The sequence below is a fragment of the Lissotriton helveticus genome, chromosome 9 (assembly GCF_964261635.1).
Source record: "Lissotriton helveticus chromosome 9, aLisHel1.1, whole genome shotgun sequence".
NCBI lineage: Eukaryota > Metazoa > Chordata > Amphibia > Caudata > Salamandridae > Lissotriton > Lissotriton helveticus.
This window is the reverse complement of record NC_136070.1, coordinates 888,721,143-888,748,467: the sequence shown is the minus strand read 5'-3', so window position 1 is coordinate 888,748,467 and position 27,325 is coordinate 888,721,143. Positions and strand designations below refer to the sequence as shown.

Sequence of the window (27,325 nt, the reverse complement as noted above, 5' to 3'; positions counted from 1 at the left end):
TAATAACCAAAAAAATGCCAAATATTTTGTGCCTTTTGCAATAATTTGGTTTCACCACCAGGTGGAATCATGAGGCAATTGTTCTTCCTCATCTTATAATAGAGCTGGCATTCTGAGGAGGGGGTCTTTCCACTGCCTCCACCCCCTCTGCTAGTTCATGCCGACTATGAGTGCCTTTTTTTTTTATTTCAGTAGATTTTTATTGAAAAATGATATTTACATGGTGCAGAGGATATACAGGATATACATGGGAGATAACTGAAGACAAGGGAAAAGGACCCGGGGGGGGGGCGGGGGAGGGGGGGTGTTAAGTAGTGATTTGCAGCCGTTTGTCCATTTTATTCTTGCTTCTTCTTACCGGAAGAGGCAGTGGTGTCCCAACATCAAATGAATGGAGTTATCAGCCTTTGTCTAATGCTCAGGTAGGCGGGCCCTCGCTGGGGATGGGAGACAGAAGCGCAGCTTCCATTGGTGCAGCGAGTGCAGCTGCAGTGTGGTCCAAGGCAGCGCGGGGCTCCCTAAACCTTGATTTCAACTGTATTTCACGTTTTAAACAGCAGGTGGGGGTGAGGGGGGACAGTTCCTTCCTTGCACAAGGGCCCGTGGGCCGTGACACGCTGGCTATGGCACTGAACTGGGAGAGCTGAGGAGAGAAGTTTGAAGAGTTCAGGTTTATTTATTTTATTTATTTGTAAAGTTTTACATAGCGCGAACATGACCTTTTGAGTGAGAGATGCGTCACGAGATTCCTTCGTGTTCTGGATGGCGGCCATTTTCCCTTTGCCTAGCGTGGCAAACACCTTGCATATATCTATGATAGAGAGCGAGAGAGACGGGGACAGAGCAGCGGGAGGGGCAGAGGGGACTGAGGGGGGGGGGGGGTCTGGCAGAGTAAGAGAGAGAGGAGAAAATGAAGGGGACAGCCAGCAAAATAAAGGCGGGTAGAAAGAGAGAGGACAGCACAGCGGGGCAGTGTAAAGAAAGGCAAGAGAGAGGGAGCAATGAGGGACAAAAGGAAAGAGAGGGGGTGAGAAATGAGAGACAGCGAGACGACAGAAGCGGGGAAAACAGTCTCCGAAAGCATGTTCCCACTGAGGCTGGGACAAAGAGTCCCTTGTCCTCCAACGCCATGGTTCATTTATTAACCAAATCATCTCATTTCATATCCCTCCCTCCCTCGCCTCTGCACAAACAGAGCAAACCCGCAGCCCAGAAAACTGAGGCCTGGGCACACAAAGCCCTGCATTTCTTTGCTGTGCCCCCTGCGCCGGTTCCCTTCCTAATTGGCACTGATTGCCATTCAGAATGTCCTCTAGACTTGGGTTACCATGGTAATTCATCTATCTCCCACCAAGTCAGATTTCGCTGGTCCTTTCAGCTGGCACAGGGGCATCCAGATTCCAGATCTCACCTGTGTAGGACACAGCATGAAATATATGCAGGACCACCAGAATCATGCGGCAGCGTAGGACCAAATTATGCGGCAGGGTTGGCTAAATTATGCAGCAAAAAAGACAAACTATGTATCGGAATGCGGCACACTTTGTGACATTATTGCTTCACTAGTTTGTCATGTTTACATGCTAGTACTGTCTGAGCAATGGTTTTACCACATTAGTACCAGTTTAACAGGTAAATACAGCAATTAACAACGGCCTTCCATTTTGCGGCAACACATGTTGCTACATTTTTAGTAACTTTTGATCTGTTTGAGCTAGAAACAATTTTTGGGGTTCAAAATCTGCAGATTATGCAGCAGATGATCGAGTATGTATCAAATGGGGCAAATCCATAACTATGCAGAAAAAGCTGTAGCTGCAATGTCGCATAATTCCAGTGTCCCTGAATATTTGTGAAAGCCACTGCACAGAAGAGGTAACATGGCTAGGTCAAGAGTCTAGAAACCATATTACAGAAACTTTGCACTCGTGGAAAAACAGGTCTTTACTGTTTGTGTAATTGAAGATTGAGCAGACTATTGAAACTATGGCAAAAGATGGACTAAGGGTGTTTCACACTAATTTTGTAGAGTTTCTGAAATGGAGAAACTACTGTTTCTCCATTTTTCAAGCGTGGAATCGGGTGGTTCCATTTTTATTAAATAAGTGGCAAAATAGTGAAAAAAAAGTTTATTCTATTTTCTCTATTTTGTCCAAATTATTCATTATTTAGGATTTCTTTGCTAAAACGTTCCATTACACACAAAAAATGACAATAAAGCAAAAAAGCGAATTATGCATGTTTTGAAATTGTTCATCTATCCACCCCCTTTTTTAAAATTGTAGAAAAATCGTTGTGCAATATATCCTGGGTCAATAATTGTTTTCTCCAATATGTACTGCCAAAGTAGAAAAATAGCAATTACTGCAAAATAGATTTGCTCTCCTTTTTGCAACGTCGGAGATTTTCTGTAGTATGGCCCCTAACTGCATCAAAGTAAAAAGACTATAGATTCATGGTGTGCATTTATATTTGTACATTTTAAACTGTGTTTACATGATTTAATTGTAAAAATGAATCCTGGCTAATATCTCCTTCTAGCTCGCTGGGTCCTTATATTGTATCTAAGACTGGGAGGAAGTATTCTGCAACCCCTTTAGAGATACAGATCACAGCAATCATATACTTGCCTTCAAAACACTACTTCACAAACGTAAACGTCACAAATGATAGTGCAGTGCCTTGAAGCTCCCCAGAGACTAGACAATATACAGCACTACAAAACCTGCAACAATCTGAATACTTCACAAATTTCTCAGAGGTAGATTGTGAGGACTGACCAATGCGCAATCCTGTGAAGAGTTTGAGGTGTGTTTTTGATAAAACCCGCAACAGGATTTCTGTTCATGGTATTTCTTAATTTGTGCCGGTGATTGTAGGTGGTGGAAACCACAGTCATTTTTGAGGTTCTGTAATTTTGTTTTTCATTATCTCAGATCAAGAGAGACAAAGGCAAAAATGGAGAAAGAAGGGGGCAGGGAAAGACAGAAAACACTGACAGAAGTAAGAAGCGCTAAAAAAACCCTGCAAGAGTGAGGTTAGGAGACAGGATGTATAGGAGTGGAATAGAGAGGTATTCAGTGGAATTAAGATTAAGCAGCCTAGGTGTTGTACACCTCTGGAAATGCTGATGGTGGGCTCCTGAAACAATCTTTAGGCCCCTGCACTTATTTCTTTTTACAAAGTAAGCAGTGGTTCAGTGTATTTGATGAGCGACATGTAACTAAATGTTCTCCAGATCTATTGGCCTTTCAGAGACATCTGGTGGGATATAGCTCAATTTTGTCAAGGCAATGCCACCAGTGGCTGCAGATGCTGCTGTAATTCCAATGCCAGGGGCCATAGCACCCTAAGATAGTGATTCATAACAGTGACTAGCAGACGCTCTTCAAAAAATTGAGCGGGGGGGGCGTGGCTTGGCGCCCGGCGAGGACGGCAGCGCGGATGTAGGCGCTCCCGGTCGCCGAGGAATTTCGCCGCTTCTGCTGACGCACCTGTCCCTGCAACACTCCTTTACTGCAACCGGAGACTGCGGCGACTACGGGGCTCCTATTTGCGGTCCTCTCCAGGCGGCGGTATGGCCGTTCTTCTCGTTTGCATTGCGAACGCGGCTGACTAAGAGTCGCGCCCGCCATTTTGTGTGTATCCAGCGCGGACTGCGGCGCTTCTGACCTACGACGATGTGTACACACCACGGAGCCCTGCGCAACGCCAATTACACATGGTGAGGTGATTTCTGCTTGATTGTCTCACCGCTGCCTGTGTATGCTGCAAGCTGCCTCCAACTGAACTCTGGCAAGTTTGGTTTGCGTTTTTTTATTTCTCTGGCGGCCATTTTGAGCAAATGCTCTCTCATCTCCTCAGCCACCCTGCAAAAGTACTCAGATTGACTCCATTACGCATTAACTGTGCTGCTCTTTCCCTTGGCCGCATATCCAGCGCTATTTACAATATGGGGCAGTTCTGAGCACGTTTTTTTGTACATTCTCCTTCATTTGCTCCCCTTATACTCATGAGGTCTTCTTTTTGACGGACCCTCTTTGCTCCACAAGGTGCCACTTCTCTACACTTTGTCGCCACGATGGCTCTCTGTTCTCGTCATTTATGTCCTACCTTCTTCAGTTAGAGATTTGATTGCTGTTCCATCTATTTTCCTCACTTCATGGCGTACCTACACTTAGCGCAGTCCTTCAGTTAAAAGCTCCGACGCATACTCTTCACTGCCTCTGGACTAGTAGTGGACATCACTGTTCTTCATCTTTATGGAAAAAAAGGCATTCTCTCGCACCTCCAAACCTCCACGTCGCATCTTCCTTAAAAATTCCAAAGTCTTCTCTGCATTGGCGCATCTCGAGGCCTCTCAAGGACTCATCACTCAAATGTCGCAGTCTAACACGGAGAAGCCCATCCAGCCTCCAGGGAAGGTCACGCCGAAGCGTCTTAAAAAAAATCCTCCATCGCCAACGGGGTCCACATCGGCTGTCTCCATGGAGCTGCTATTAGAAGAAATACGCGCCCTCAGACCCTTCATGGAAGAAACTAACTCTAAGTTGCAGGTTCTTACTGACAACTGGTCTCAGATGGATGCCAGAGTGACTACAGTAGAACATTCCCTGACAGCTCTTCAAGAGTCATCCTCTAAAGTAACACACATGCAATCTCAAATCTCTTCTCTTCAAAAGCAGGTTGAAGAATTGGAAAATCGTAACAGGCGCAACAATCTTCGTCTCTACGGCCTTGCGGAGAATTGCGAGGGGACTGATCCCATTGCCTTCTTTAAATCATTTCTGCCCAAGCTCCTTCACCTTCCTGAAGATACCACGCTTAACATCCAGCGTGCACACCGGTTGGGTCGCCTCCCTTCTACTTCCTCTCCTTCTTCACGGCCAAGAGGTGTCATCATGTACTTCTTAGAATACACTGACCTCCTCAAAGTTATTTCAGCGGCCCGTGCCTCACCTCGACTGCAATGGTCAGGCTCCAACCTTTTCTTTGCACAAGATTATGCAAGAGCTACGGCTACTCGACGCAAGGCCTTCCTGGACATGCGACCAGAACTCCGTGCTATTGGAGCTAGATACGGACTTTTCCACCCGTGCCTATTCCGAGTGACCTTCAACAACAAAACTACAACATATGAAGATCCTGTTCGCCTACGAAGCTTTTTGAATACAACTCAAACCTCTGATATGGACTTCTCTAGCTCTTCATCAGCTTTTCCGCCATGATTTTTGCGTGATAAAGCTTTGAAATTTCAGTAAATTTGCATGCTTGCCATGCATGGTTGAATGTATTTTTGCTTGTTCTTGTTATGTTTTCAGGCGGCTCCTGTTCACATATCCTCCTGTTCTTCCCCTTATTCCCCCTCGTTTTTCTTCTCTCCCTATTCGTTAATTAGTATTGTTCACTGCCGCCTTTTTGCGTACCTTTTTGCTATTCATTATTGTCTTGTTCTCACCCCCTCTCATTCGTCTCATTTATTATTGTCTTTCCCCCCTTCTCCTTGCAGGTTTTACAATATGTTTGGCGTCATTCCCTCGACCTGTTGGTTCGTTTGCATCGGACGTTTGCTTCCTTTGCCTGGCGCTCCCCCCCTCATTCATCTCCTCGCGTCCCTTCCCCTGCTGATCAACCCTCCCCATCTCTACCCTTCGTAAGTATGTTTTGCCTTTCCCCCCAGTTGTTCACTTTCCTCCTCGCATCTTTCTTACTTTTACGTTTCCCAATTCTCTCTGCTTCACAGGTGTCTCTTCCTCTTGGTTTTCGAATACTCTTCTATTGCTGTCTTATATCTACTATTCTGACTACTTCTCGGACTACCTTATCCTCTCCTCTACACAACTCGCTTCTACTTTTTTCTTCCTCACCCTATTTCTTCTTCCCTCATCCTTTTACTCTTTATTCTATTGCACTGCTTTTTATAGATTCTCTTATTCTTCTTGGCTTTTCAATTCTGTTGATCCCCTTTGCGTCCCCATCTTTCTCTTTTGTTTTCTTCTTTTTCTTCGATATGATATGTCTCTGGATTATCTTCTCATTTTTTCTGCATCAGTTACTTGTTTCTTCTGCTTTACAAGTGTCTTTCTCTCTTCTTTCTTCAAAACTTTTTTATTGTCCACTCCTTCTTATTACTTCACTTATTTCTACTTTTCTCCTCTCGGATTTTCTACATCTACCGCTTTTATCTTTTTCTTCCTCACGTTTTTTCCCCCTTTCTCATCTTCTTGCTCATTACTATCATGTATTGACGTTCATTGACCTTCTTGCTCTCCTTGCTTTTCTTACTCCTCTGGGTCTCATGTGCATTCTCTTATCTTCTTCTGCTTTTCTTTTTTTCCTCTTTTTTGATATGATATGTCCCTTAAAATAATCACTTGGAATGTTAAGGGCATTAACTCACCTATCAAACGACAGAGAATCTTGTCTCATCTTTCGCGTTTAAATGTGGACATTGCTTTTCTGCAAGAGACTCATTTGTCTGCTGAAGAATCTGTTAAGTTGAAAAGAAGCTGGGTGGGTGATGTTTATTTTTCCCCCGGGGATGGTAAACGCAATGGAGTTGCTATTCTATGTCACAAAGCTCTTTCTCCTTCTATGATTGCTCAAGAGTCTGATACTGAGGGCCGTTGGACTTATGTTCAACTTTCTATTACGAATGTTCCAATTTCTCTTTTAAATGTTTATGCCCCTACCACTGGTGATCCCACTTTCTGGCATTCATTTTCACAGCATGTCACCAGATTCATTGATGATAATTTCATTTTAGCGGGAGACTGCAATCAGCCCCTAGATCCCTTTTTAGACAGGAACTCCAAAGCACATTTCATTCCTAATAAACCTCACAAATCCTTCTCCCAAACCATCTCCCAACATAAACTCGCTGATGCTTGGCGTCTTTGTAATCCAAGTCTCCAAGAATTTACTTTCTACTCCCCATGTCACCATTCCCAATCTCGAATCGATTACATTTTTGTTACCCACAATATTGCCCAAACTCTCTCTCATGCAGAAATAGGCCCAATTTTACTTTCTGACCATGCCCCTACATTAGTTCAATTGGATCTCTTACCCAAATCAACAGGCCCTAAACGTTGGCGTTTCAACAACTCTCTTCTCCTAGACCCCAAATTTACTGCCGCCTTCATCTCTTTCTCCCATGAATTCTTTGCCCTAAACGATAACTCCCCTGTCCCTAAACATACTATCTGGGATGCTTTTAAAGCGGCAGCAAGGGACTTTATCATTGGCTTTGTTGCTAAAAAACGTAGAGCTGCTCGAGAAGCTACTAAAACCATCCTTCTAGATATTAAGAAATTGGAGCATTCTTATTTTACCTCCCGCTCGCAGCAAACTCTAACCGCCCTTATCAACGCTAAGATGAAATTTAACAAAAAATCTACAGATGATGCATCATTATATTTATTGAAATCTAGTGCCAAGTTCTATGGAGGCAAAAATAAGGCTGGTAAGATCTTGGCCAATTACCTGAAGGTGAAACACAACAAACTAAACATTGAATCTATCTACGACACTGACTTGAACCTTAAACACATAGACGCAGACATTCTCACTGCATTCTCTACTTTTTATAAGACCTTATATTCTTCTGAAACTCAACCATCTTCCCACTTACTAGACACATTTTTCTCCACCATACAAAAACCATCACATTTTCCACTTGACCTTTCTCATTTAGAACACGACATATCCCACCAAGAATTACTCAAAGCACTTCAAACCCTCCAAAAAGACAAAGCCCCTGGGCCCGACGGCTTCACGGTAGAATTCTTTCTCCACTTTTCAAAGCTTCTTATACCCAGACTCCATTCCCTTATTGGCACCTTCCTTTCCTTGGGTTCCTCCTCTGGCTCCTTTTCGGACGCTCATATCTGCCTCATACCCAAGGAGGGGAAGGACCCTCAATATTGCAAAAATTACAGGCCGATTTCTCTGGTCAATATTGATTACAAAATCTTTGCAAAATCTCTTGCAGCTCGACTCGACTTTCTCCTCCCAGACTTATTGGGTGAAGAACAGTCCGGCTTTGTCAAAGGCCGATTTATCACTGACAACACCAGACTCCTATTTAACATTCTCTCTAAATCTCGCCCTTTACCTCATCCTCTTGCGGCCATTGCTTTGGACGCTGAAAAAGCGTTTGATAGGGTTGAGTGGACTTATTTGTTTCATACCCTCCAATGGTTCGGTTTTGGTCCTGTCTTTACGTCCTTAATCTCACTTCTTTATTCTAGCCCACGCGCAGCGGTTTGTGCCAATGGTCAAATTTCTTCATTTTTTGATCTAAAAAGAGGTGTTCGTCAAGGATGTCCTCTATCCCCCTTTCTTTTTAACTTGGCTTTAGAACCCTTCCTCTCCAAGCTTCGTCAAAACCCTTCCATCCATGGTTACCAACTATCAGATTCACACATCAAACTAGCTGCCTATGCGGATGACATTCTGTTATTTGTCTCCAACCCCTCTATCTCCATTCCTGCTTTTCTTACCGAAGTCCATGCGTATTCCCAAATCTCTGGGTATAAACTTAATAATGACAAATGCGAGATCCTTCCTCTAACCAAATTTACATTCAAGCCAGATTTTGCCGCCTCCAACTTCACATGGAAACCTTCCAATATCAAGTACCTTGGAATGCATATTGCCCCCACCATCCCAGATACCGTTTCCCTGTGTATGTCCAAATGTATTCAAAAATTGACAGATCTCACGTCCAAATGGCATCCTCTGTACCTCTCTTGGTGGGGCCGCCTAGACACTATAAAAATGATGCTATCTCCCATTGTTTTATACACGCTTTCTAATATTCCGGTCCCTGTCCCATCCACATTTTTCAAACAGATCAACTCCATTCTAATCCCCTTTCTCTGGAATAAAAAGAAACCACGAATGTCCTTGGCGCGCTTGATTCGTCCTAAATCAGAGGGTGGGGTTAACTTCCCTGATTTTCCAGCCTATCACAAGGCGTTCCAATTGAGACAAGCCTCTTTTTGGCTTCAAGATCCTGACATCCCATGTCCATTATGGGCCAAACTTGAACGCCTTTTCCTATCTCCCTTCTCTTTCTCCGAATACCTCTCCTTCTCTCGCAAACCCGCATCTGCTTCTACTCCGATTCATAAGTTTACCACAAAAATACTCCTCTCTTCCTCTCATTCACCCCCTACCACTATTGCCGATTTCCTATCCTCCCCCATATGGCATAACACCTCCCTACTCATCCGGGACAGACCCTTTTTCTGGAAATCTTGGCATACTCGAGGTCTACATTGGATTTCCCAACTTTTTTCTGACTCCTCTTTTCTATCTTTTCTTGCACTTCGCACCCTTTATGACTTACCCACCTCCTTTGCACGCAAATATCAATCGCTTAAAAATGCAGTTTTATTGAAATATGATCTCCTCACTCAGCCTGACCCTCCACCCTCCCCCATCCACTCTCACTTCCTCACTCCACTCCTTCTTACGCACTACACCAAAAGCTACTGCTATTTATAAATACCTTCACGCTAGTGAAACTCCAAGACCTAAATCCAAAGTCGAGGAGTCCTGGGAGCACGACTTGTCTGTCTCTTGGTCAGTTCCCTTCTGGGACAAAATTTGGACCAAACTCCGCAAATCTTCAAGAGCAGCAACACTCACTCAGACTTTATTTTTTATCTATAATAGACTCCTCTTCACACCCTTTGACCTGCACAAACGCTTCCCTAACACTCCTCACACATGCTGGTCTTGCTCATCTCCACAAGCTGATTTATTCCACATGTTATTTTTATGTACTCATGTTCGTAGTTTTTGGTTACAGGTTTGGGCTCAAGTTAATGTGATTTTCCACACTTCTATCCCTTTTTCCCACACACATATTTTTATGGGTAGCCTTTCCCCCTGCTGGGATGATGTTGACTTGAAGCCCCAGATTGTTGACCTTTTACTTGCTGCTGCTTTCCAACAATTAACAGTTAACTGGAAGGATTTCTCCAAAATCTCTTTCAAAGCATGGTGGTTTAATGTATGCCATAACCATAGGCTCGATACCACTCATGTCTTCCCGGCATGTTTGGCTGTCAAACGCACGGACTTATGGACTCCAATTACACTTTATTTGGACTCTTGCAGTAAACGTTTGTTTCATCCTTTGCCTCCACAACAAGAAGTTCCTAAACCCCCTTAATCGCCCGATACATTCCATTTATCCTTCACTGTATCATTTTCTCGAATTTTCCCAATGTTTTTATGATTGCCATATTTTACGCTCATGTATTTTTCAGATATCTTTTCCTTATTTTTTACTCTGTACCCAGATTTCTTTCTTATTGCAAATGCATCTGTATACTTATGTTCTTTTATTTTTTCTTTTGCTTAAGAGTCTTTAACTTTGTATTACATTGTATTTTGTTCTGACACCTGATTATCTCTTCTTATGACTGTCAAATAAAATTCTTCTGAACTCAAAAAAAATTGAGCGGGTACCCTAAGGATTTAGGGTGAAGATTCTGCTACTCTAGCATAGTAATGACAAAAAATTAGCACTCTCTATGTGCAGTTTCGTTTTCCTTGGGAAGCTGACTAGACAACAAAGACTAAAAGGCAAAGCTCCTGATTGAAACAGAAATCAGACACCATCATATTACTGAAATGTGGAAGCAAAAAGGGCAATCTTATCCCAGTGAATCTCTCTGGGGATTCACTGGCTCACAGAGCAGAGATTCTATCTCAGTTACTCTCTGCACCAACATGAAATTGACTAGTTCGAACACCATCTTGAAAGAAAACAGAGCGAGGAAGAACAGGACTACGGGTATCATAAGAAAATAGAGTAATGTGGCTGGTTCAGTGCAGTCTTTACTTGAGGAACCCTGTGCCTTTGAACAAAATAAATTGAACCAGTAAGCTGAACGATAGATTTCATGCCAGTAACCATGAGGAAAGTGAGAACAGAAATCCCTACAGCCTTTCCCAAAACAGTGGCTTTGAGAAGATGTACTAGTCTTGTAAAATTATTAGCACAACTTTCACAGCCTGGTGTTGGAGTGTAAGGAGAATTTTCTGGAAATAACCAAATTGCAGACAGTCCAGTAGTCTAAAGGAGCAGGCCTTGAAACTTGTCCCTCTGTATACTATAAAAGGAGTATAAGAGGAGCTAAAATTTGGCATTTAAGGAGAAAACATGTCCAATACTTCAGAAGATATCATTGTGGAAGGTGTTTCACAGCAGCTAAGGACATGGTTTATGTAAGATGAGACACAGTTTGGGTTGCATCTTGAATTGAGAACTGCCTCATGGTACTCACTGAATGCGCAAGGGCAGACATTTTCTGATCTGTTGCAGAACTCAAGGCTACATCAAACATGGTGGACACAAAACAACACAAAGGGGATGCTGGTGTGCTCAAACCCTTTGTTACGTACTTGTCATATGAAAAATCGGAGGCTTGGATACTCAGCCTGGCCTTAAGAGTAGACTACGAACCAGGTTTCAATTATGCTTGTTTGCTAGTGTTAGAAAACTAAATTGGCCTCATGGCTAAGTAGGTCAATGTTCTCACTGCAGAAGTCTGTGTTTGACCTCATAGACACAGATTCAAATCTCTGTGGGCCTGCTCAGCATTTTATTCTTCAGAGTGCGATAAATGGAGTACCATTGCATTGGCTAAGCATAAACATCTGTTATTCAGTGCCAAGATGCCCCAAGGGCTGAACATGTGCTTTACAAATACGTATATTATGTACCGCCTAATTGTTTTAATATGTTTCATAATATATATCACAAATAGGACATAACCATTGGTAAACTCACCCAAGTGGTGTGCATTAGATCTGAGCGACAATGTTGTGTGCTAATCAGGGACTAATTAAAAAAAATATTCTCATGGCACATTGATGTCTTATTTATTGCCACCGAATGGTCATTAGACAGTAAACTCTGAGAAAATGGGGCTAAGGTCCCACAGAGAGATACAACTACAGTGCACAAATATGCCTGTTGACACAGAAAACATAACCTATTCCTAGCTGAACAGGTCTGCTGTGACATATTTTCAAACCTTGATCGTGGGAGTTCCCAAAATGATCTTGTTTCAACATTCTACCACGCTGCACATCTGTGTAATGTCCCCACCCTGTGAATGTATTCACGCCATTGCCTCTCCGTTCACCCAAACGTTCTTGAAATGCCAGACTGAGGCTCCACATGTCATTTTGAACAACTGTCTCTGTTCTGCTGAACTCGCTGAAAAATGCATTAGACAACACACCCCAGTAGGATCCATTATCCTGTATGCCATCAAATAACCAGGGCAGAAAATAGGCCCGGCCACTAAATTAAACGTGGCCTCCATTAGCACATGGATAGCTCAAAAAGTACTTCACATTTGCAAAATAGGGCAGTTTTGAACTTGTAAAGGCAAGCTGTCTACATATTTTGCAAGAAACAGGAGCCTGCATGCATTTGTGCTTGCTGCAGGCAATGTTTGTGGTAATATCCGAGAAATCAACAGTAAAAACCGGCACGCGGGTCATAAAACAGACCTACAAACAGCCAAAAAAACAGCCCATTGTACACTGCCAAATTGCCCAGTAGTCCAGCCCAAGCTTGGAAATAACTAGCAATGAGAGGTGTGTTGAAGATCTGGTGATGGCGCTAAAGAGACTTGCCATAGAAAAGTCTTGTGGTTTATGGTAGCCGGCACCACTGTACCAAATAAGTCAGATAAGGCATATTAGCAAGAGCACAACATTGCTGCCCATAGATTACAATGCAGTTGTTTTGTTGTTGTAACCAATCCTCCCCACCCGCCTTGCCAATATAACATGTAGGGATATATCCCTCACCTTACCAAGTACCAAGTATTAAGCCGATGCAGCACCTTGTTCTTAAGCTGATAATAGTCCTCCTTGGACCCCTCCTTCAAGGGTGGTAAATTCCACAAGATTAAATCATAGGGCGTTAGCCTCAGGTTGGAGTTAAAATATTTAGATGCTGGTATTTTGTATACTTTATTGGGGGGATCTTTTTGATGATTTTTATTATACGTTGAATTCTGAAATGTATCTTTGCTCTTTCTATCCTGTATATTTTTATGGAACCAAAATAAAGTTGGTTGTTGATGACGTAAAATGCTTAAGCCATCAACAAGAAGTATTATGTAACAACCCGGGTCTGGCGTGTGGCACAGTAAGGCTGCGCCAATTCAAGAAACAAACAAAACAATTTGCCAGTACTGTGCAATTTTTTTGATTTTTTTGTTGAAGAGCTACTAATTGCTCTCTCGACAATGACCACTCTTTCAGTCCAACCAATTTATGAAAACATAGTTTTTTTATTTTTTATTTATTCCGAACTGTCTTTCAGATTTTTCTAGTTCATGTATTTCGCAGTATTTTGTTCTGCGGTGTTTTTAGAGTACGTATATACTATCTATCAATATACATAACACAGAGGAGGAACAGGGAAATACACGCAGGAAATGATAAATCAATGGGTTATGCAACAATTAGACAATTGACACTAAACATAGACACTGGACAACATTGAACAATCATGGATATCTAAGGGAGGTTGGGGCGGTGGGAGTTGGTGGCATCTCTCTCAAACTGTTTGAAAAACAGATTTTAGCTTAGTTATATGTACAATTCAGCTTATTTACACTCAAATCATATGTGAATCCAACTGGATAAATGCTTGCATTAACCACAGTATGAAACAATCCAAGTCAGGCCACCTAACCACTAGCGCCTCAATTGGTCGACGCGTTTCGAATCCTACAAATTTTTGATTAGGATTCTCTTCAGGACCACACAAAATCAATCTGTGGAGAAACAAATAAAAAGCAAACTGTCAGTGGGAAACAGAGAGACTCTCAACTTTCACTCGGCATCCAGAACACACTCAAAAAGTTACCTGTCAGTGAAATGGTTTGGGCACGATGATTAGCTGAAAAATCAAAGAACATTCTTATTCAGACCCTATTTAAAATTAGGTTTGCTACACTCAGAATTACGGAAATCTTGTGTACTCACTAGAATGTAGTGGTATCAAAAACCTCATAGGGGCATCCAAACTGGCGAAAAATCCATTTCTTGTGTTGTTTTAACTCAATTCGGGATCCGACCTCGAAACTTAATCTAAAAAGAGAAAACAGCAGCTCTCAGTGCACTATTTAGGGCTCCTTAATGGCGGAATTGTCACTCTGCACAACGCTCCTAACTACATGCCTGAACGGGGATATATTTAACGCGAAGCGGCTCCGGCAAACGAATTGCAAAGACCGCTGACCTGGGTTCTGGGCAGTATCTTAATTACCTGAGATTGTACGTCTTGTTCCTCCACTGGGTCGCGGTTGACAGTGAACGCGATGCTGGTTTTCGCAGGGTTGTGTTGTTTTGAAGTCAGGGTTGTTTCCGGGTTCAAGCTCTATGACTCATGGGAGTTGTAGTTTAGATGGTATGACTCATGGGAATTGTAGTTTTGAAGATAGTCCGCCAAACCTTGGAGCGAGCGCTGCACTCAATGAGAACAAGGGAAAGGGACTCAGAATTCATAATCAAATGCCAGCGGATGTATGTTTGATTAATCAGAGGTAGAGCGCCCATTGCGAGTGTTAACTTACAGACTATATAGTTCCGACATTTCATTCAGACCTTGTGTGGTCGTATTAAATTTCAAAATCAGCATGGCCTCTCTTTGGCGTAGTTTGGCCTCTACATCTCCCAAGACCCAAGAGGCGGAGATGTAGAGGCCAAACTACGCCAAAGAGAGGCCATGCTGATTTTGAAATTTAATACGACCACACAAGGTCTGAATGAAATGTCGGAACTATATAGTCTGTAAGTTAACACTCGCAATGGGCGCTCTACCTCTGATTAATCAAACATACATCCGCTGGCATTTGATTATGAATTCTGAGTCCCTTTCCCTTGTTCTCATTGAGTGCAGCGCTCGCTCCAAGGTTTGGCGGACTATCTTCAAAACTACAATTCCCATGAGTCATACCATCTAAACTACAACTCCCATGAGTCATAGAGCTTGAACCCGGAAACAACCCTGACTTCAAAACAACACAACCCTGCGAAAACCAGCATCGCGTTCACTGTCAACCGCGACCCAGTGGAGGAACAAGACGTACAATCTCAGGTAATTAAGATACTGCCCAGAACCCAGGTCAGCGGTCTTTGCAATTCGTTTGCCGGAGCCGCTTCGAGTTAAATATATCCCCGTTCAGGCATGTAGTTAGGAGCGTTGTGCAGAGTGACAATTCCGCCATTAAGGAGCCCTAAATAGTGCACTGAGAGCTGCTGTTTTCTCTTTTTAGATTAAGTTTCGAGGTCGGATCCCGAATTGAGTTAAAACAACACAAGAAATGGATTTTTCGCCAGTTTGGATGCCCCTATGAGGTTTTTGATACCACTACATTCTAGTGAGTACACAAGATTTCCGTAATTCTGAGTGTAGCAAACCTAATTTTAAATAGGGTCTGAATAAGAATGTTCTTTGATTTTTCAGCTAATCATCGTGCCCAAACCATTTCACTGACAGGTAACTTTTTGAGTGTGTTCTGGATGCCGAGTGAAAGTTGAGAGTCTCTCTGTTTCCCACTGACAGTTTGCTTTTTATTTGTTTCTCCACAGATTGATTTTGTGTGGTCCTGAAGAGAATCCTAATCAAAAATTTGTAGGATTCGAAACGCGTCGACCAATTGAGGCGCTAGTGGTTAGGTGGCCTGACTTGGATTGTTTCATACTGTGGTTAATGCAAGCATTTATCCAGTTGGATTCAAATATGATTTGAGTGTAAATAAGCTGAATTGTACATATAACTAAGCTAAAATCTGTTTTTCAAACAGTTTGAGAGAGATGCCACCAACTCCCACCGCCCCAACCTCCCTTAGATATCCATGATTGTTCAATGTTGTCCAGTGTCTATGTTTAGTGTCAATTGTCTAATTGTTGCATAACCCATTGATTTATCATTTCCTGCGTGTATTTCCCTGTTCCTCCTCTGTGTTATGTATATTGATAGATAGTATATACGTACTCTAAAAACACCGCAGAACAAAATACTGCGAAATACATGAACTAGAAAAATCTGAAAGACAGTTCGGAATAAATAAAAAATAAAAAAACTATGTTTTCATAAATTGGTTGGACTGAAAGAGTGGTCATTGTCGAGAGAGCAATTAGTAGCTCTTCAACAAAAAAATCAAAAAAATTGCACAGTACTGGCAAATTGTTTTGTTTGTTTATCAACAAGAAGTAGGCTTACATATGTTTTGTTATGTCATGTTGTACATATTTCTATGGTGTGCTATTTGCTAACGTTATGGCTTTGCAGCACTAATGTGGTTCGTTCGGGGCCCTGTTGCCCCATTTTAGAAGATTTCATCACTCACCAGTATCTGGCGTTGTATGGGTGAGGCAACGTGAACTAAATTGATATGCTGCTATTGATCATTAAGTTTTTTTAAATGTATTTATTTTGAAGGTTTTGTATAGCGCACAAGGGACCCTGTAGGGTATCAGAGCGCTTTACGTGGAGATAACACGATTAGCACTTGGTCTAATCAACATGCAAACATATGCGTGAATAGGCTAACGGTGGTTGGAGTAGAATAAAGCACGTACAAGGTCGGATAGTCTACATAAGAGTTTGCTATCTGAATCTATTCTATGTCAGTGATATGTTAATTTAAGTGTGACGTTTGTTAGGTGTGGCCTTAGGTCTGGCAACAATGCCTATTTCGAGCAGGTAATGTGCATTTGCAGCATGGGATGATGTACAGTACGTGTCCCTTTGCTTGTTGCACCATGTATGTGCCTGGAAACTGTTGGAACCTCATTCGCAATTTGAGAACATTTAATTTGACAAAGAAGTTGAATGCTCAAAGTTGAGTGTGTTCCAACAGCACCTTCTCGCAAATTAAAACAAGGTTTGATCGCAAAATGCCCTGAATCATATTACTCCACATGTAAAAATGTACATATGCATTGTGCAATTTACCTGCGCCACCAGCTCATGGGCAAAATCCCTTAAGCTAAATGCATATTAGGGCAATAATTCATAAGTGAAATGGTCAGTCAAAAGATACAATTGAGTAACATTTATACAGGCAGGTAGGTTACCCATTACCCAAATTGATTGCGGAGAAGATTTGATTTGTGTATAGGACAATTTTAGATGTGCATGCGGATAGCATGCCATCCGACATGCAACTACCTATGCAAGCGAGCGTGCTTAGTACTCGAAAGCTACTTACGGGTTGCTTCTGTCGTTCGCCTGCTGTACGACTTCTTGGCTCTGTAGCGCACCACCAACTCGCCCTGTTCTACGGCTGGCTCGAAAGCCTGACTAGAAAATCAGTAAGAAACAGACAATCAACCTCATTTACAAACACAGCACAGGCCGGCAAAACCAACCCTCATGAAAATGTACGTATTTGGAAACAATGAAGCTCAAGAATGTCGCCCCGAAGTTATCAAGTATGCAAAAACGTGTTTTGCTCAAGCCTACTATTAATGTCACACAACTCTCTCAGATGAAATAACATTATATAAGACACACAAACGAATATTATAAAGATTCGAACAAACATTCTTTAAAACAAACAGGACACCCCACAAAATCCTTTGAATGCTGAGGAGAGCAACATCCAAGAGTTAAAGTGGATGAAAGGACTGCACTATATCAACTGAGTGTGAGCATTATGCCCCGGTCCCTCGTGTCCTCGTCCCATTCCTATACAAAGTGGAAATGACCATCTCCGCAACAGATAAAAAGAACAGGAGCATGCTGGGATACCTAACCCACCACCCCCACTCCCCCCCACTGGGCGTACATAAGTGGTACCAGCCCCTTGAACCCTCCTGAACCACCTCGAAGTCTGGAGAGTAGTAAGGGGCCTGACTGTTCCCAAACACAAGATTCACTGAGTCCTAGGTCTGGCAAGAGGAAGATAGTCTGGTAATCGCACCTCAGTGGTCATAACACACAACATGGAGACAATTCCCAACATAGGATCAAAGACAACATCCTTCCAACCACACACCCTACTTTGTGCAATGTGCGGTCCTTTTAGGCAACCATTTCGGCGCCCCACAAAGTGGTAGGGTAATAAGTAATGTGTAAATGTCGCAATACAATACAATGCATATCTGCAAGTGCAACTCTATCTATTTTGCATATTCCCATCTAACTGTAGGCTGAAACGCAGCTACAAGATTGCCACTACACAATAGGAGCAGTCCTAATGTTATGGATGGTACACCACACTTCCCAAACAGGCAACACAATAAACCTGCACTCTACCAAGACTCAAAACAAATGAGGTAGCTCCTTATCCAACCTCCCAGAAGCACTTTGGTGTCTCAGTAAGGGTCTGAAACACTATAACAGTATGGCAGTCAGTACTTAATTTGAGGTAGTGGTTTCCGGTGTTAACACTGGCACTTAACTGTCAGCACCGGCGCTTGTGATAGCCTGCCACAAGGCGGCGCTGTCTAGCTAATTTAGAGATGACCACAGCAACAGTTAATTATTAATACTATATTCACAAAAAAATTACCATTACCTGCCGCCCAAGCCATTCTTATAGCTTTGGGGCCCTGGAATAGTCTGTATTGTCACAATTATAGGAGTGTGATGGTTAGTAGTTGTGTTGTTACTATCATTGGCAGCATAGCAGGGAAATGAGTGGTGGAAGCTACAGTGGTCTCCTGACGGTACCCCTGGCACTTATTTTGTTATAAATTAAGTACTGATTGCAGTACAATACATTAACCGAACAATTTCATCTTACTGTTATTCAAGATTTAAACACAATAGTCTGCAACTACTAATGCACTTTTACGCATGTTGTAAAATGAATGAAATATTCTTTTTAAAGAAATGGGAAACACAACATACACAGAATATGCCCTTACCCAAACCGTGTGTCTTTCTTTCGCAGTCGGGCCATGAACACGGCAATGATGATGGCGCAGCCAAAGGCTACAGCAACTGCCATGGCAGCGTACCACCAGTGCCAAGACAGAACTGGGGCTGGATTCTCTCCTATTGCTGTACAAGAAAAGACAAGACTTTTAGAAGGTGTTAAAATGTTAATTTCTACCCAACATTATAGATGAGTGTCACTGCACCAAACTGCACAGTTGAGAATCATTGGGTTACACTAGAATAAACTTGTACATTACATACTCCTTAAACATGAAAGATTTTTTCATCTTTACCTAACATACTGTGTTTTTTAACTTACGCCACAACACTACTGAGATAGGCCTGGGCAACATGTCAATGACATAGGCAAAATCTTGCAAAATTCTAATTTTCTGCATTATGTGAACTTCACTATTTTTTCTTTCCTGTTGCAATAATTCCAATTGTGACATTTTTGGATGAGGGGTTTCAGCAGAAAATGTCTTGTGGCAAATGTAAAACTCATATCTGCCCCAACTAAGAGACATTTAGACAAAATCAAGAGACAATTTCTGCTTCACCCAATCTTGTCAGTATCTCACAAGACGTCTGCACCCGTGGGATGCCCTTGCATGCAGAGATACCAGCCAAGTACATTTGGCATAATTTGCGTATTTCACATAATTGTTGTATTTTTCATGAGATATACATTTCACAATTTCACCCACCCCTAACTCAAACTACAGTAGTTATACCACGGTAAGATGACAGTTTGGCTGTTTATCCCTCCCTTCCTTAGATGAAAAAAGCATTCTCTTACCTTGCTGATGCAGGGGAATATATTCATCTAAAAGTAAAAGCAAAAGAAAGTCATGTTGAAAAATGCATTGCTTGCAAAGAGGTAAAATACCTACACAAAAATGACTGCAGTGAAAGATTAATTGTAAATAGAAGCCCCTGAATGCAACCCTCATTGGCACTGGGCCCTTTCGAACCCTTTGCAAAATCCATTACAGGTTTCTGACACACAGGCATCATGAGGACGCTTGCACTGCTAAAGGGACATTTTGGAAAAAAGGAAATATATTGGAGGGTAAAGTATTTCTGCCAGGAACATTGTACCTAGTAACATGGTGACCTCTTAGGTCAAGTTACAGAAAGTGATGAGTCCTTACATAGGGAGTGGTGAAGTGATTGCGGATGAATGCGACAAGACACACATATATTAGCGCAAGTCATACACTCACATTTCACATATTCAGAATTTAAGGTTCAAAGAGACAAAGCGAATTGATCAGATCCTCACAATTGTGCCAAAGCCAGGTTGTGATCCCATGTGTGCAAATGTTGAGTGTGGTAAATAAGGTATAATTATACCACATCTCTCCAGCAAACTCCCTTCACCACCTTTCATGGCGTCTAAATGCCTAGATGCTACTCCTAGAGTATGGTGCCTTTAATGCCACACTATGAAGTGGCTGTGTTAATTGGTAACAAACTACAGTGACTAAAAAAAAATACATATAAAAAATACACCATTATAAAAATGCATTTTACAGCCTCTTTAGTCCTTTTCTTTGGTGCGTCACTTAAATTTAAGTGTAGATTTTCTGAACCTCTCATTTGTATTTATTGCAATGTGTTCAAATCATCCATAGAGCTCTAGTAGAGTGTTAATCATTTGTTCCCAAAAGGTGAACAAAACACATTTTCATTCATTTCATTTCCTCTCGAATGTGTGCTTCAACGGTACAGTGCCCCAAAAGGGTGAAACATACTGAAGGAAGAACTGCAAAAAACCATGGCGCAATTTTGCAAATCAGTGGAAAGCAACACACAATGAAAGGTTCTTTATAATCTAAGAGAAATTCAATATATCGCTATAAAAAATTCCACAGAACTGTCAAAAGACTGTAAAAAAACTCCATCTGGCAAAATGCACTAGCATGTTTTGTGGTTTTCATTTGGTACCAACGTTAAACATATTTAGAGCAAAGGAGATGGCTCAAGATGATAATAATTTAAAAAAAACTGTAAATCTATACCACATGTAGTCAGTAACTAACAAACTAGTCTAATCTAGCCTCGCTGACCACTATCCAGAATCATTCACCTCTAAACAATAAGAAACACAACCACATACAATGGCAGCAATTGTGACTCCAGGTATGAATGTTTCAGAACGTTAAATGGTGCCCGGATTCCAAACAGCTCTGTAGTACCATATACATGGGAATATGGCACCGTACAAAATTTAGACACAACATAGCACAGGGATTAATTCCAGCTTTATGCTTACCATAGCTCCTCATTGAGACTGAGACGGGTTCGCTCCATGGCCCATCGCCTGCCACCGTATAAGGGGCCACACGCACCGTCAGGTTCCTAACAGGAAGATTCACATCCAGGGTCATCTCGTTTATCAGACCAGCGTCCACCAGCACCTGCAAAGCAAACCCATGTTTTGAGATACATGGAGCAGCTGACGATGGGGCATTGGCACAGTGCAAAGCGCAGCCTCTTGTATATCCCAGCCACCTCTGGTAGAAATGTCAGATACAAAAGGTTTCTGAGGAATCCGCTTGCGACAAATTGGTTTTTGGAAATTGAACTATATATGTCCAACTGAAGACTTGCTAGAGAAAGAAACTGAGTCAAAACATTCATGCATCTCTGTACAGCAATAATCAATTCCGACCTGATAATACAGTCAACTGGAATTTTCTTCACATCAGGTAATTTAATCTGGAACGGCCTTCGCAAAACTGGATCCAGTAGAAAGTATTTGTTTCTGGTCAACTGGAATTTAGATTAGGGCTATATATAATCAGCATTATGCTCTGCTCTGCATGTAGGCAATTGCCTCTGAAGACAATTCTTGCTGGTATCATGTGATCAGTGTGAGCAATATGAGTGAATGGGTTACTAAATTTAAATTGGACACTTTATACCCAGGCAGTATGTATATAGTAAAGGTTTTTTTATTATGCACACCTAAACACGGGCCCTCGTAGAGAACTGGGACTTAGGACTAGTGCCCATAACAGAGGTGTGCTGCTCTCATGAAGGGTTGAGATTACTAAGGGCCTGAATCAGAATTTGACAAATGGTATAGTCAGTCAATCCATCCTATGGCATTACAAGTGCCATAGGATATAATGCACTAGTAATATGGCGGACGGGATCCCTGTTATGTTTGTGATGATGGACTGTCACATCCGCCAAACTCTAAATCAGACCCTGAGTTACCTACAGAGTTATTACTTTCAGTAATGCTGAAACATAAAGCAACATCATTAGAGGCAGGGTTTCCAGGAAGTCATACTTTCAACATGAGATTTATCCTTGTGCCTGTGTTTGGTACTCTTTTGTAACATGCACACGCCACTTTTCTCTGGTAACACACTGTTTGTCACCTCTCACATTTTGTTTGCTTTCGATACTTGCACAAGTGCCACCATTACCTATGTAACGTTTGTTCTTGTGCTTGAGTGTCTGCCATATATTGCAGTATTATACCTCTAATTGTACTTTGTTTTCTCTTGTAACCTGCACACATGTCACTTTTTCCTCCTGTGTTGCACCGTTTGCTACCTCATGTATTTTGTTTGCTCACAATTGTCACTTTTACCTCATGTAATTTAATGTTTGCTTTTGGAATTTGCTCACTTGTAATTTTCTCCTCATGTATCATTACTGTTTCTACTGTGAAGCGCTCTGACGCCTTCGGGTAAAGTCCGCGCTATATAAAAACGCATAAATAAATAAATTAATTAAATAAATAAACTCAGAAAACTGTCTTTCGGTCACTGTTGATTTAGGTTGCCACTTAGCTCCCTGTCATCAGGACACCACAATTCTAATTTTTAGTTTTTCTTTTACAAGTCATCGACATTTGGTTTGATAAGTAGAAGTATATCTCAATTACAACTCCTTAAACACATTAGGGTGCCAGATGTTAATCCAGGATCACACGTACGTTGTCTTGATGCTATGGATCTAATTGGCAACACTGCAACAGATATAGGCCTAGTTTAGTCATTCCTATAAAGTGGAATCCCCTTGCGGTGCAGCCCACTCCAAGACTCAAATCCAGATCCTAGGCGCCTCTCACCTCTGGAGAATCCTCTATCTGATAGGCCAGCTTGTATCCAAGTAAGATTCCGTTGAGGCTCCCACTGGGCTCCTCCCACTGCACAATGGCATGGCTGCCGTTACGGTAGGCGGTGACATTCTCGACGGGCACCGCGGGAACTGACAAGGAAAAGAAAAAGCAAGATGCTAATTTGAGTGTCTTTCAATGTTGGCTCAGCCATAGGTGAGGGAGATTAAAACTCACGAAGAAGAGTCCAGCAGAGGGCATGAAGGGAGGAGTCTAAAGGCCACGGCGACTCCCACTCTCACATGCTTCTCATTGTACATTTATTTGTCCATGAAACAATAATAATTATTCTGCTTCTGCCTTTGAAATATTAACCATCTCATAAAGTATGAATCATACCGAAAGGATCCCATATTTCATGCCAGAGAATCTTCCTCACAACCTAAAAAGGTTGCGAGCTGTGGAAGTCGCATAAAATTAAAAATTAAATGGGAGTGTTATCACAAGTTATGATGTGAGCCAAAGGCAGACTTTTATCCACTGGGTGGGAGAGGCTACATGAGGTCCCTGGCTAAGATGTCAACAATCAAGAACCATGCATCAATAGAGTTGGAAAATCCATGTGTGATCCTCTGCAATACTATCAGATAATGGAATTCATAAAACAAGATTGGAATTTGTGAATGAATATCTTTGACCCCGTATTTTAATGTAATTTAAAGAAAATCGCAATGGAAATTTTTAGGCATCTGACAGCCTGTGCCATCCCCATCGTATTTAAGATGGAGGGCAGCGGTCTGGCCTATTTTACTAAATCAAAACAGGGAAATGGAATGATCAGCATTATTCATTACGTTTTTGGATCACAACACGGTAATAGTTTCCCCCTTGAGATACAGAGCAGCTGAGGGAACAGAACCCACCGCTCACTCCATCTGCCTCCCTCCTGCCCAGTGTTATGGTACTGAGTGCAGCTACATTAAAAATGCCTCACCAGCTCAACCCACGCTTGGCACCTCGGCCAATACAAACAACTTTCCATATGGCTACAGAACATAGAGACAGGCATAAGTAGGGCTAAAAGTCAAGGGAGAGGGTGTGGCCTAACGGCTAGAGTGGCCGATCTCAAAAGCTGGGTAACGGGGTTCGAGTCTCAGCAATGACGCTCAACGTCTTGTGATTCTGGGCAAATCACATAATCTCCCTATGCCTAACAAAAACGACGGTGTCCTTGTGTAATGCAACTGGTGCTCATGTAAAGCACCCTGATACTTTTGGGTCAAGTTCGCGCAATATAAAAACTCTCCCAAAAAATAAAAGGTGCTTGTGAAGAGGCACACAAGTGGCAGCACACTTGGATTATATAACGTCTGGACAAATCCTCAGACCCAAAGGAAACAGCCCTCAATCGTGCAAAACAGCTGCACCATTATAACACAAGTATTGTTTCTGTATGTAGAACTTCACAAAGTTTCACAAATGCTATAATTTCTTTGCACTAGACAATTTTAGTGTGAAAAATGTTATAGAATCTAAAAGCACCTTCTGGTGATAGAGTCTGGATAAATAATTGGGAAACAGTGGAGATTATAGAGTGCAGCCCACAGGAATACCTTTCACACAGAGATGTGCACCATGTCCTCTTTGTGTGGATATAAAATAAAACAAGCAGTCCGATGCCAGAACATTATTAATAATCCATCCAATTGGATCACAAGAAACCCCACAACACTTTTTTTTTATCTCACTGGGCATCTTCAGGAGAGCACAGTCTGTCTCTTGCATTGTACGGTACACACACACTTCAAAAATGGGCTATCTCTTCTATGATGCAGTTAAGATTTCTGGCCAAGGTGTTTTCAAATGAATAGCTTATAAGAAATGTACAAGTTAGTAATTTGGTTAGGCCTGGAACATGGTTCGGATTGGAATGACAAAAAGAACTGATGATGTTGGCACATGGAAAACTTAAGTTGTCCATTTTTACTCCCCCCCTCTCTTAAAACACATCTTTAGTCATCTTTAAAACTTGTTGTGCTTACCTCCTTCCTGAGTGGCTAGGGGCACCCAGTCAGTCCAGTGGGAGACACCCTGGCTGCTCCGGCAGGACAGGCGGACGTTGTAGATGGTGAATGGCGCCAGGCCGTCGATCACGTGACTGAAGGGTGGGACATTGAGGTTCTGGTTGTATATCTTGTGGTGGGGCACGTGGCTTAGGTCGGTGTGAGGGCGCGTGGCCTTTTTTTTCCGGAAGGAAAGAAAGAAAAGGATTGACTGGGCAGCGGTGGGAGGCAGGAAAGAGAGCGGTTTCACAAGGCATTCATTCTTGAAAACAATTAAGGTCACAAACACGTGCAAAAGCAGAAGTTGTTTGTGCTGAAAGACACTTTTTCTTCCTCCTTTTTTTGCAATAATAGACTTAAGCTTCTGCTTTAGAGTGCCTGAGGAACTCCCCAGGAATTGGAAAGCAAAACCTATCTGACATTTGGAGAAGTACAAATCGCAAATGCTCCATTCCGGAGTTCTCTTCATTGGGCCATCAATGAGCACTGGAAACTGGACGCCAACAGCAACATCACGAAATCAACACGTGAAGCATAAAAAATACGGTTTAATTTCCCAGTAATATTGCAGCAATGGACAGTCCTTGGCACCACTTGTCTACAACACAATCCCATAAATAGTAAAGATCCTAAAACAAAGAGCAATTTGAACAATGTAGACGTTGTCTTCTCGTTAGACCGCATAGATAAATTAGCATTAAAAGAGGGACAGTGTAGGAAGACACAAAAAAGAACTGTATAGTTTTATCTCTGACATGAGCCGATTACCTCAGGTGTTGGTTGTCAGAAATGAGTCTTAGCTTTATGTATGCAGATGCTAAATCTAAAATTTAGGCATTCTTTAAAGGTAATTTGCACACTCACAACTTCGTTTCATACAATTGTTTGGGGTGGAGACCCTTGTGGAATTTATTCAAGCCACATGAGTTAAAGATTGGTGCACATCTCTGGATGTTCCTATATGGCGTACAAATACTCATGCAACTTAAAGGAACTTGTGACAGAGCAACTGGGGCCAACGTTTAGCCAACGGGCAGGAGATGGCATAGATGTTTGGTAGAGAAGATGATGAAGTTGCACTATAACACACTTGAGTACACTATTAGGCATAGGGATTCCACAAATTAAGAGAGCCGTACTACGATTCAATTGTACTCCTTGAAAGTATAGTTTTCCTTCAGTATGGTGAGCACATATATAAGAACATATGCCTCCATTTTTTTTATTCTATTTGCTTAAAACTTCATTCAATGATACTCTTTACCGCACACTATTCATACTTCAACGTTAATATTTTTATTGTATTGCCAAATGAATTCTTCTTTCGGTCCAGCAATCATGAATCCGATGCATTTCAAGCTCTAATACGCTCTTCTTCAGGGATATAATCAATTTGGTTTTTAACAGTTAAACATATATACCAAACTCTCTCTCAAGCACTTTAATCTCTCTCACTTTATGGACATAACTTCATGCTATCAAAACCTGGCCATCCAAACCTTTTTATTCGAGTGCAACATTCATGTGAAGCGCTCCTTCAGTTCTGTTCTCCATTTCACCACCATTCGCATCCAACTTCTATTTCCACATGTAAATATCTCTCTTAGACTTATGATTCTGTCCTCTGTGAGAAGTGTAACAGATATCAATGCAAAATGTATTACTCTCTCCCCATCACACATCATGCAAAACACAACTTTAGCCAACCGCTGAGCAATGCAGCTCTAGAGTACTGTGGCCCTGTGAAGCTGGTGACCACTGTTGAATGCTCAACAGAAAAATCTTGAAATCCCACACTTCATCTATAAGTATCGGCAGCCTCTAGTTCTCTCCTAAACCAAGCTGCCTGGGGAACCACCAGCCTCTACCGGGATGGGAGCTCACTACTGACCCGCACATGCCCCACATTCTTCACAGTCATTCCTCATTAATACACGCTGCACATGATCATTCTTTGCCGGCTCTCACTTCGCACCTTTAGCACACTTCGCTGAGTAGCTGGTATTGGGCAGTCTCTCTGGATCTCTCTCAAACCGCCTGGTTCTTAACTAGCTTCATAACTGGAGCCTTTCTTCAAGTTCTTTCACCCTACCAGCCTAATCTCCTCACTTTAATCTCAGAGACTGATGTTAATTTTTCATCAATCTTTTCACCAGTCCACCACTACACCAATCCCCAGAGACCTCGCTTTCAGCGTCCGGCTTCAGTGTGTCTACCTTGGATGCTTTTCTCCTCTTC

At 42.0% G+C, this 27,325-nt stretch overlaps 1 protein-coding gene across 1 annotated transcript in view; it reads right to left on the bottom strand.

The window, feature by feature from the left end:
• AXL (AXL receptor tyrosine kinase) overlaps positions 1-27,325 on the bottom strand; it is a 273,286-nt gene that overhangs the window by 57,484 nt on the left and 188,477 nt on the right. Inside the window, exons 7-12 of the mRNA XM_078661048.1 lie at positions 25,067-25,262; positions 23,037-23,176; positions 21,222-21,366; positions 19,743-19,769; positions 18,931-19,066; positions 17,268-17,359 (exon numbers count right to left, since the gene is read on the bottom strand). Coding sequence (XP_078517174.1) covers positions 17,268-17,359; positions 18,931-19,066; positions 19,743-19,769; positions 21,222-21,366; positions 23,037-23,176; positions 25,067-25,262 — 736 coding nt within the window. The remainder of the gene's footprint in view (positions 1-17,267; positions 17,360-18,930; positions 19,067-19,742; positions 19,770-21,221; positions 21,367-23,036; positions 23,177-25,066; positions 25,263-27,325) is intronic.